Genomic DNA, 12,349 nt, shown 5'->3' on the forward strand with positions numbered 1-12,349 from the left:
TCTATGCGGTTTGTTTATGTTTTTCTGCGCCTTTGTGGAAAGATTGTTTAGCTGACCGTGGGACTTCTCACTCAGCATTGTGTTCTGAAAAGGAACCAAGATTCTCCACTAGGCTCGATTCCAAAGCAGCTTTTCTTTTCCCCCACTTTGTTGCCCTTTATTATTTCAGACTTTGTGCCTTTTAAGTTCTCTGTTTCCTTCGGTAGGAGCAGAGTCACCCAAGAGTTCCTTCACCTCCTGCATTACTCTTGGTGGATTCTTCTCTGCTGAGTAGTACCAGGGAAGGGGTTCACAATCTCTACCGCACTTTAGATTTTCTGACCACATAGGCGGTCAGCTCGTCCACAGTAGATTGATGTCACATGACTTGACTGGATCATGAAAACAGGTGCCATTTTATAATGCCTTTTAAAGACCAGCATAATACTAAGGACTCTACACATATGTGATTTTCATAGTATCTCTATAAAACAGGTACTGACATTACTTGAGTTTTACAAATGAGGAGGTGGAGGTAGAGAGAAGTTAAATAACACAGAATACTGGTTAGTGCCTAGCCTCCAGATGTTCACTTTTCCAAATCCAACATTGGTAACTCGATATGTGAGTGAATCTGAATGATAATAGCCAGGAATCTCATTTTTTAATATGGAATCCTATATTTATTAATGTATTTCCATTCAGTCCAGACTAACATATGTTAGCACTGTGGTCTTTTCGTTTATCGATTTGCTCGAGTGGGCATCAGTAATGTCTCCAATGTGAGAATTGTTGTTACTGTTTTTTGCATATTGAATATGCCATGGGTAGCTTGCCAGGCTCTGCCATGCGGGCGGGATACTCTTGGTAGCTTGCCAGGTTCTCCGAGATGGACGGAGGAATCGAACCCGGGTTGGCATATGGTAATCTACATATAATTTCTTGGCAGATGCCAGGCATTTAATTAGTATTTATGAAATATTAACAGGATTAACAAAGTGTGGCACAAAAAGGTTTAAAAATCCTTATGAAAAAGTGGTGGGGACTGGAGCGATAGCACAGTGAGTAAGGCATTCGCCTTGCATGTGGCCAACCTGGGTTGATTCCCAGCATCCTGTATGGTCCCCCGAGTACCACTAGGAGTAACTCCTGAGTTCATGAGCCAGGAGTAATCCCTGTGCATCACCGTGTGTGACCCAAAAAGAAAAAAAAAAGAGTGGTTAGCAAGCAGTGAGAAAGAAGGAGTGAAGAGAAGACTGAAGGTGATGAAGGACATAGGGACCATAGGGACAGTGATGGAGAGTTCTGGGCACTCTGATGAGTGGACCACAGCAAACTTGTATATCAACACCACAAACTTGAACACTTTTGTAATCATATTACTGTAATACTGTATCATTGTATCACTGTCATCCCGTTGTTTGTCGATTTACTCGAGCAGGAACCAGTAACTCTCTATTCCTTCCAAACCTGAGATCTTAGCAGCCTCTCCTTACTCATCTTTCCCAATGATTGGAGGCTCTTTCAAGGTCAGGGGAATTAAACCTATCGTTACCATTTTTGGCATATCGAATACACCATGGGTAGCTTGCCATATTACCTAAACTTTAATTTTTTTAACTGTAAAAAAAATCTTCATGGAACAAAAGAATAAATCAATGAAGCTGATTCCAAATTCTCCCACTAACATTATATATTAAGCATGACTGCTTGTATTATTTAAATATAAACGATTCATTACATCAACTTCACAAATCATGTTTGGGAAGTTTGACATTCTTAAAGAAAAGCTATTTCTCAAATGAAAAGGAAAAGGAAAAAATCTTCTTCCTCAGATGAAAATGCAAGAGCTCTCTGGATGCAAAATGTTTCAAACTTCATTTCTAACTCCCTACCTCTAAAACAGCCAGTGAAATTTGAATAAGCTGCTATCAACTCTTTTTGGTGATGCCATTGATGCAGTTGTTCGGCTATTTGGAGTCTGTGAGCCAACTAAAGCTGCATATTGGCACAGCTCATAGATTTTCCACTTCCTCCCCAAATGCAAGTTTGCAGCAAGCAAAAATATATTTATGTTTATCCTATCCTGCTGTGTCCCCAAGCAGGCACTTCTGATGTTTTACTTGGGAATTAATGGTGGCATAAAGATCACTTGGGAGGGTTTTCCCAAATTTCCTGACTCATCATAAAGAACAGAACTTTCCCCTTCCATATTTCAGCTATAAAACAGTCAGCCAAAGAAACAGAACCATTCAACAGCAGAGCCTATATGATGTTAGGAGGGAAATACTGCCTCTATTTTCTATTTTGTATGAACTTCCACAATAATGCTAATGGAGATTAAAATTTCTACAGTTGCGTAGAAAAATTAATAGTTTTATAAGTTAGATGTTACTCCAAGGTCTACAGTAATGGTAGTTATAGAATATTTGCTGAGATCCAGGTAATGTTGGTTATCTTTAATTACCTTGTTTGGTTATCAAACAAGTGTTGGAAAGTCTTTTCCTACTTTCTCTCTCTCTATATATATAGAGAGAGATATAGATATATATCTATAGATATCTATATATATAGATATATCTATATGTAGATATATCTATATAGAGAGAGAGAGAAAGAGAAAGAGAGAATTCATACATAGTGCTGCTTGGGGAACCCTGGGGTCACTCCTGGAAATTCTCTACTCAAGCTTAACCATTTGGTTCTTGGGGACAATCTGGGCCACCCCTGTGTGCTGAGAGTTATGGCATGTTGTTTTGGGAATCTAACACAGAGCTTTGCACATGCTAATCATGTACTGTACTGCTTGTGCTATCTTCCTGGCCCCCACTTGTTTTTCAAATGAGGAAACTTTGATTTCAACTAAGATCGCTGAACATCAAATCCCATTTGAACATTGACAAAATACTATTATTCAGGGCTGGAGTGATAGCACAGCAGGTAGGGCATTTGTCTTGCACATGGCCCACCAGGTTTGATTCCCAGCATCCCGTATGGTCTCCCGAGCACTGCTAGGAGTAATTCCTGAGTGCATTAGCCAGGAGTAACCCCTGTGCAATGCTGGGTATGGCCCAAAAAACAAAACAAAAACAAAAAACCAAAAATACTAGAGCCCGGCAAGCTACCAAGAGTATCCCACCCACACAGCAGAGCCTGGTAAGCTTCCCGTGGCATATTCGATATGCCAAAAACAGTAACTACAAGTCTGACAATGGAGACATTACTGGTGCCCACTTGAGCAAATCGATGAACAACGGGATGACAGTGCTACAATGCAATGTAACTTACTTGGCAATATTTCCCTCAGTATAGCCACTTATCTATCACACAGATCAAATATCTTTAACTTATTCATAGGGATATGTTAATGCATTATTGTAGCTACCACCTAGTTTAAAGTTAGACAAGTATGAAGGTACTAGCATATCCATTTTAAAATATGAGCCCTATAGCAAATCAAATAATTTGCCTAAGGCTGATCAATGGCGACGTATTCAAACTCAGGTCGTTATGACACTGAAACACCATATGTGACTCCCTTTCCAAAGTCAGCATCCCATTACTGAATTTAAGCTACACTTCACCTTTGCTGACCTGGATTTTCACTTGAAGCGATCCTTACCATTGGTCATCGACTCTCAGTATTCTGGAGTAATGTACTCTCTAGGTTCTTACTTACAAATCGTTAAGTTATATTAGAAGAACAAGAGAGGGGGCTGGAGTGATAGCACAGCGGTTAGGGCACTTGCCTTGCATGTGGCTAACCCAGGTTCGATTCCCAACACCCCATGTGATACCCTGAGCACCACCAGGAGTAATTCCTGAGTGCAAAGCCAGGAGTAACTCCTGTGCATCGCTAGGTGTGACCCAAAAAGCCCAAAATAAAATAAAATAAAATAACAAGAACAAGAGAGTTTAGAATTGCGCAAGAGCAATCTACATTTCATTCTTGTTGAAACCAGAGGGGCCCAAATCGCAAATCGTCTTCATTAAAAATGTAGCAATATCAGCAGATGAACATAATTTTTTATACAAATCAAATACCAAATGACACTGGTGAAAAATAATAGAGCTGACTTTTCAACCATGGTAGCTTTGGCACACCTCACATCCCTTTGTTCAACCTCTCTTCCCTCACTGAGGAGCTGCTTTCCTGGGAATTTCTGTTGTGTGTGTTTCCCACTCGCCCCGGTGTCATTTAAAGGTGAACACTACAGTTTTGTTAAGAAAACCCTTTCCTTCATTTGGAGTGGAGAGTGATTTTTATCACTTTTAATCTTAAAATGGGTTTGCTGCTTTCAGATCTTTTTAGTGCCACTGTTGGCAAATCTAAAGGAACATTTTTCAGGCAGACAGGACCAAGGTCTTGCAAAATGTGGTCCCGGATCCTGCAGCTGCACTTCATCCCTAGGGAACTTTACAGAGAGGCAGAATCTCAGGACTCTCCCTCAGGCCCTGCTAAATTCAAGTTTACATTCTTTAAATGCCTGCAAGTGATTTGTAAGTACTTTCAACTTAGAAAAACACTGGTTTAAAAAAGAAATGTTAGTGTTTATGTAAGAGCCTGAGAGAGAAATATGCAGAGGTGAGTTGCTTATCAGTAACTATAAGCGGATTTGTTAGTTTTTGAGGGGGGCTTTCCAAGCAGTGCTGAGGATATCTGGGGGCCCCTCCTGGTCATTCTCCAGCAACAAGGTTTAACCCTAGAGAACAGTGTCTTTGTCTTAGGAAAGGCAGTATTCAGTTCACAGTCCTATACAGTTCTGGTGAGGTTATGTAGGAAAGATCTTGTTATAGGTGTGGTCAGCCCAAGAGAGGGGCTGATGGGAGAAGGAAAAGATCTTTTAATTAAAAGAAGAGGTCCTTTATTTTCCTCCCAACAGATAGTGTCAAGAGTGGCAAAAGTCTATCTGCCTCTCTAGGCCTGGGTACTTCAGAGCAAATCATCCAATCAGGATTTGCAATGTCACGTCTCCCGTGTGTTATTAGCCTCATGAAGGAGCCGAATGTTTAGCCAAGTGAAAGACACAGTCCAATTTGGGGAGAAAGAAAGGATCCCTCACATCCCTACTCTGTGAGGTATAACAGAGTAAAAGTCCTCCCTTGCAAGGTACTCTCACCATCCTCCCCCAAATTTCTGGAGTTCTGGAATCTGGGTCTGGATAATCCACCGTTAAAATGAAATTGCCATTCCTTTCCATAATCAGTAGCCAGCAAACAAAGCTCCAATTCTTCATCCTCCCTGTATTCACATTTTGTCACTTAACTTTATAGTGACTTCCTATTCTGACTTTGGGCTCACCTATTGGACTTAACTATAGCAATAAAATGATGCAGAAGTGAGCATATACAATTCCAAGTCATATCTTAAGAAGCCTTGTGTGTTTACACTTTGTCTCTTGCCCTTCTACCAAGTCCATGAGGCTGTACTTATATTAACTTGCGAAAGGGTACTAGATACATGGAACAGAACTAAATTGCTCCAGTTAAGGCTATTTTAATGAACAACCACTCATATATGTGGAAATACCCACTCAAGATGCCCACCTAATCAACTTAGCTGACTTAGATTTGTGAGCTACATATGCCTATTGTATGTCTCTGTGGGTTTTGGTTGTGTTATACATTGTTGTACACCTGAGAGACACTGGTATAACTTATACACAAAAGATGAGCAAATAACCAATTAAGAGTTATTGGTAGATGTTTCCTCTTTTAATTTTCACATTTTTGCTGTGTTTCTTCCTAAAGGACATTGAATTCTGTTTTAACACTCAGTTAAAAGCGAGGAGTGGAAGGTGAAGGATGCTGGTGATGAATTTGGAGAAGGAACATTGAATGCCTAAAACTATTATTCAAAGCTTTGTAAATCATGGCTTCTAAACTAAAAGAAAGAAAGACCAGTAAAAATTTTAACTGCAAATGGTCTGTATTTGCAGATCCTGCTGGACTATCTCTTTGGCCCCTACAACTCTCCTTACACAAGACTGCGTAAGCACCAATTTACCAGTAGGGTTGTAAGCAAAACTAAGTATCAAATGAAAGAATTAATAAGAAAGTCCCAAATAGGCATAAGTTTGGCAATGAACCGTGGTCTTCATTGCAGTTTCTCTCATATTACAAACATATGGCATGTTCATATCTCCAAGAACCCTTAGTAGAATACATGATATATTTAGTATCATCTTGTGAACTAGGCATAATATTGTGTGAAGGATTATACGTAATGGATAGTCATTTCTCTCTAAAGTTCTGTGGACCAGAGAGAGCAGTAGTTGGAAAGAGGTTAAAAGAAAAAAGTATGCAAACTACACTCAGAGAGCTCATATCTGTTCTCTGAGTGAGCAGCTGCCAAAACAAAAGTTGTGTTTGTGTTTCTCAGAGGACCTCACCTGCTCACAACTAAGGGGCATGTTACCTTGTTGGCGCATCTTCATGGTCCGTATCCTTATGGCCTGTCCCCGAACTCGCCCTTCACAGAAGTAAGCACCATTGATTTTACTAGCCTTTTCTCTCTTCCAAACAACTTTTTTAGCCCATTCTCTGGTCACATCTTGAATTACTTCCAGTGGATCTTGGTGCTGGTTCATTAAGGCTTCAAAGTCCCTTCCTATGGTGATAGGCTCATGAGGATGCCATCCAGATGCAATGCAGGTGAGGGATGTTTCAGCATCAGACACAAGAGGTAGGGAATTGATCAGGATCAGGTCCATGGCACCATCAACTGAACCTAAAAGGGAAAAAGGGAATATGACTAAAGTTATTATCAAGGCCCTACTGGTAAAGTGATGCTTACTCAGTCTTGTTTAAGGAAAGTTGTGGGGACCAGAGAGATAGTACAGCAGGCAAAGCATTCGCAATTAAAAATTTTACTGATCTTCCTTTCTCTTGCTTTAGAAGCCATGATTTATAAAGCTTTGAATAATAGTTGTAGGCATTCAATGTTCCTTCTCCACACTCATCACTAGTACCCCTCACTCCCACTATGCACCCTGCTGCCTTAGCCAAGTAATTTTTTAAATTTATCTATTAAAGTCTGAATTACATGTTTAAAATAGTATTGATTATTCAGATTATTTTTATTTTATTGAAGCACCATCAATTACAAAGTTAGAAAGATATTCATGATTGAATTTCATGCATACAGTGTTCCAACACTAATCCCTTCACCAGTGTCCACTACTCTGCATTAACGTCCCCCATTTCCCTCCTGCCCCCCATCCTGCCCCTGTGGCAGGTACTTTCTTGTCCAGGAGCTTTCTTATACTAACGTTGCCTTCCCTAACGTCCCCCCACTCACCCAGCCCAGTGACAAGCTTCCTAGTTAAGACTGATTCTCCAGCTTCTTGGTTCTATTGCCTCTGGGCATTTGATATCCTCCTGTAAAGTTTCACTATGTCCCACATACGAGAGACATCATTCTGAGTCTGTTCCTTTCCCTCTGCCTGATTTCACACTTGACTCTTAAGGTCTTGATGTACAGTTGTATCACCTGTAAATCACCAAAATGTCAAAGATCCTTGACCAATGCTTCTATGTTACCACCAGTTCATCTTCCCCAGCACTTTTCCTTCCTTGGCATTTTCAATCCTGAAATCCAGAGGCCTTTCTGTTACTTAGATATACCATGGTATTTCCTACCTCAAAATCTTGATCCATGCTGACCTTATGTTGAAATGCTCTACTTTACTTTTTCTGTAGCCAAATTCTACTTCATCCTTTAGGTCTCAGATTATAGGGTAGGGGACGGTATAAGAATATGCTTCTTTGTTTACATTATCTAAAATATTCTCATCCTCACCCAATACCCATCCAATAAAGGGTTGATATCAAGGGTATATAAAGCACTGGTTTAACTCTACAAGAAGAAAACATCCAACCCCATCAGAAAATGGGCCAAAGAAATGAACAGAAACTTTTCCAAGGAAGAGATACGAATGGCTAAAAGGTACATGAAAAATTGCTCTGCATCACTAATCATCATGGAGATGCAGATCAAAACAACTATGAGATACCACCTCACACCACAGAGAATGGCACACATCCAAAAAAACAAAAGCAACCGCTGTTGGAGAGGATGTGGAGTAAGGGACCCTCTGCTGGTGGAAATGCCGACTGGTCCAGCCCCTTTGGAAAACAATATGGACGCTTCTCAAAAAATTAGAAATTGAGCTTCCATTTGATCCAGCAATACCACTTCTGGGAATATATCCTGGAGAAGCAAAAAAGTATAGTCGAAATGACATCTGCACTTATATGTTCTTCGCCTCACTGTTTACAATAGCCAGAACCTGGAAAAAACTCGAGTGCCCAAAAACAGATGACTGGTTAAAGAAACTCTGGTACATCTATACAATGGAATACTATGCAGCTGTTAGAAAAGATGAAATCATGAACTTTGCATATAAGTGGATCAACATCGAAAGTATCATGCTAAGTGAAATGAGTCAGAAAGAAAGGGACAGACATAGAAAGATTGCACTCATCTGTGGAATATAAAATAACAGAGTAGGAGACTAATACCCAAGAATAGTAGTATACAATACTAGGAGGTTGACTCCATAGTTTGGAACTTGGCCTCACATGCTGGGGGAAAGTCATACCAAATGGAGACGGGAACACCAAGTGAATTGTGAGTGGAGATACCACGTGGTAAGGGAAATGCGCGCTGAAAGTGGATTAGTGTCCGAACATGATGGCCACTCAATACCCCTACTGCAGACCACAACACCCAAAAGGAGAGAGAGAGAGAACAAACTGGAATACCCTGCCACAGAGGAGGGGTGGGGTGGGGGGATGAGATTGGGGGTGGGAGGGATACTGGGTTCATTGGTGGTGGAGAATGGACACTGGTGGAGGGATGGGCTCCCAAACACTGCATGAGGGAAAAACAAGCACGAAATATTTGAATCTTTAATTTTACCCTCATTGTGACTCACTAATTAAAAAAAAATAAATAAATAAGTAAAAGGATGTATGCACACACAAAAAATATATATATTCTCATCCCATTGTACCTAAATTCAGCCTCCTGTTTCCTTCATGAATATTAACATGACATGTGATTTTTTTATTTACTCTTTCTTCCCCTAGGTGGCAAAGTCTGTGAGAATGGTAACAGCTGTTTTGTTCACATTTTGATATATGTGCAAATACCCTACCAAGTCTTAGTTCATGGATTACACAAGAAGGAGTTGTTGGGACTAAAGGGATTATACAGGGGGTAAAGCATTTATCTTGTACATGTTTTTTCTTAGGTACTATATATATATGTATATATATTCTCCCAAGCACTCACAGGAGTGACCCCTGAGCACAGAAATAGGAGTAAGCCTTGGGCATAGCCGAGTATCGCTCCAAGTCTCTAAACAATAGAGAACAAACAACAACAATGAAACAAAAGGATCTGGTGGATGAATGAATGAATAGATGGATGGCTGGATGGCTGGATGAATATCATGATGAGAAAATTTTATTGCAGATTTAAGTCCGTCCATTCAATAGGTTCCCCTTCCAGAATAAAGAGTTTGAAAATTAAAGAGCTCTATTGAGACTACACTAAACTCCTTGCCCATATTTATTTTGAAAATTAATTTATAGGAGAAATACAAATGATATTTGTTTGTTTTGTGTTGTTTAGGGCCACACTCAATGGAGTGAAGGGGCAACTCCTGATTTGGTGTGTAGGCCCACTGTTGGTAGTGTTAAGAGACAATAAATACAGTGCTGAAAACTGAATCCAGGACTCCAACATGCAACGCATAAGCTGAGATGTCTCTCTGCCCACATATGTTACACTTTCAAAAATTCAATAGAAAGATAATCAATACATGCTAAGTATTTGGGACTGCCTAGTATTTACCAGATCTTGTTGAGGCTCCAATTATGATAACCATTGCTATAAAATTCTCATGTAATTTGTTTTCAATGATATTGCTAACGTTTCATGTAGTCAGTTGTGTTTTTTTTTTTTTCATAAGATTGACTCTACGAGGATTAAAAACAAAAGCTTTACTAGAATGGGTTTCTAGACCCAACTCTAATATACCCAGCATTAATCTTGTTTCCAATCTCTTCAGTAATTTTTAAATCTAGAGGGAAGGAATAGTATAGAAAAATAAATATTTAAAAGGGAGAATGCACTAGAAAACCAGCAGTGGAATAGAGCTTCCAAAAGTAACAGCAGATTGCTCTTCTTCCTCGTGCCTATCTAGCCCTGCCTTTGAACACCAGTTCATCTCCTACACTTGTTCACTCCAGGCACTTTACCAGAGAGTTATATGAAGGAAGGAAACACTGTATTCTTTCAGCTTCAGTTCCATCCAGTCCCATTTCTGGGGCCCAAAACCAAGGGATCCACTCTAAATTTACTGAACTGTATTTGTCCTAGCCAATTTTTATTGAATGACTTTAGAAAATGATATGTGTTAAAAGACATGTCAACTGAAAATTGTTTCTAGGTATATATTTTTTTTCTTTCTCCCTTTGTTGCTACTAGTTCATTTCCTTTACTTTCAATGACATAAAGGGAAGTGGTCTATTCCAAGAGTGTGGACTTGATTGCACTTTGCTACCATTACTTAGCTTGCTTATTATAGTTTTCTGCCAATACCATTTACAATAGCAGAATAATTTTGTATATAATCTTTGGATATGAGAAGAAATTCCTACTAGTTTAGCTTAAAAATCATCTGCTTATTTCTCCTTAATCTGACATTCATATTTGTATTGTTTATATATGCCTAAGAAATTTCTGGAAGGGAATACATGAAACCAGGGTGAACTACCTTGGGATAACTGGATAGTCAGGGGACAATGATGGGAATGTAGACTTTTGAACTATTTGAATACTAGAACATAAATTTTAAATATAAAATAGTAAATGTGTGCCTTTCCCTTAAAAAGGTTCATTTAGAAAAGAATCAAGTACCGCAGAAGTAAAGATTTCATTTATCATATATCCCTACACATCCACCCCAAATCTCTTTAGATTACATCCGAAGAATGCCTTTTCTCTTTCTTTCATTTTTTGGCCAATATGTGGTGTCATTTTACAATACTGATAAATCCCAATGACTAAAATAAAATTTAATAAAGTGGAGAATGAGTGTGACCTGACAGCCCTTCAGTAAGAATAGAGGAGCAGAGTTTCTACTATAGTGGGTACAGTGATGAAAGCCCTGCCACCACTGAACTACATAGTTATGTCTCCAAAGCAAGCTTCTCCTAGAGTCATTTTCCTAAGAATAATCTCAAGAAGACAGATCCCATCTGGGCTCATAACAATACCTGTCTTTTTGCCTAACACCTTTTATTACACAACAGTACTATCTTCTCCAAATCATGTTGGGGATTGGAGCTAAGTTTTCTCATTTAAACCAAAGTGTAGGAGCCAGGGAGATAGTACATCTGGGGAAGAGCTTGCCTTGCACATAACAAATCTGGCTTCAGACTCTGACACCACATAATGTCCCCCAAGCACCACCAAGGGTGATACTTGTGTCAGGAGAAAGCCCTGATCACTCTCAAGTGTGATCCAAAAAACAATAACCAAAAATTTAAAAATTAAAAACAGTTTCTTCCACACTCCACAATCTTTGTCATGGCCAGACTCCACTGCTCAGGATAAGCCTCAGTCAGAAATTGATCTACTCAATAACACAAGTATGTGAATTTTGATACCTACAGGCTTCCATGGAGTCAGGAACGGGCTACCCTGTTCTTCCAGAAGCCTGTCAGTCATGCCCATGAACTGCCTTTGGTGCTAAATAAGCTCTCTAATCAGCCAAGATCCAGAGCTTCATAAATAAATCTCAAAAGAGATCATCAAGGAACCGGGAGCCGCGGCACGAGAAGCAAACCCTCCTCGCCTATTGACTGTGATCCTGAGGTCTCCTAACCCATTTTGGCACCAGAGCGGATGCTTGAGCCATGCATTTTGACTGTGAACTGAGCTACAACCTCGTGCAGCCCGGGGAGGGATTTTTCCCTCTCCACCCCATTTTTCTGAGCGAAAATGGCAGCAGCGGCAGCAGCCACGCGGTGAGAGCCACCCTCTAAGACCCCTCCACCAGGAGGTAGGACTTTCTTTAGTGACGTAGCCTGTAGGTGGTCCTGGGAGGGGGGGCGTTCCCTGCGCGCCTTCCGCCCAGAGATGAACTGGGAGCCGCGGCACGAGAAGCAAACCCTCCGCGCCTATTGACTGTGATCCTGAGGTCTCCTAACCCATTTTGGCACCAGAGCGAATTCTTGCAGCCATCCATTTTGACTGTGAACTGAGCTAAAATATTAGAAACCCAAAACCACTCAAAGTCTTCACTCTTAGCAATGAAGAGAAATTATTAGATGATGCCTATTCAGCAGGCCTGAT

General features: G+C 40.1%; 1 protein-coding gene across 2 annotated transcripts in view; it reads right to left on the minus strand.

The window, feature by feature from the left end:
* TEK (TEK receptor tyrosine kinase) overlaps positions 1-12,349 on the minus strand; it is a 106,166-nt gene that overhangs the window by 57,043 nt on the left and 36,774 nt on the right. For both annotated transcript variants that reach the window (XM_004600369.3, XM_055135700.1), the window contains exon 2: positions 6,398-6,709. In XM_004600369.3, coding sequence (XP_004600426.1) covers positions 6,398-6,709 — 312 coding nt within the window. The remainder of the gene's footprint in view (positions 1-6,397; positions 6,710-12,349) is intronic.

The sequence above is a fragment of the Sorex araneus genome, chromosome 1 (assembly GCF_027595985.1).
Source record: "Sorex araneus isolate mSorAra2 chromosome 1, mSorAra2.pri, whole genome shotgun sequence".
NCBI lineage: Eukaryota > Metazoa > Chordata > Mammalia > Eulipotyphla > Soricidae > Sorex > Sorex araneus.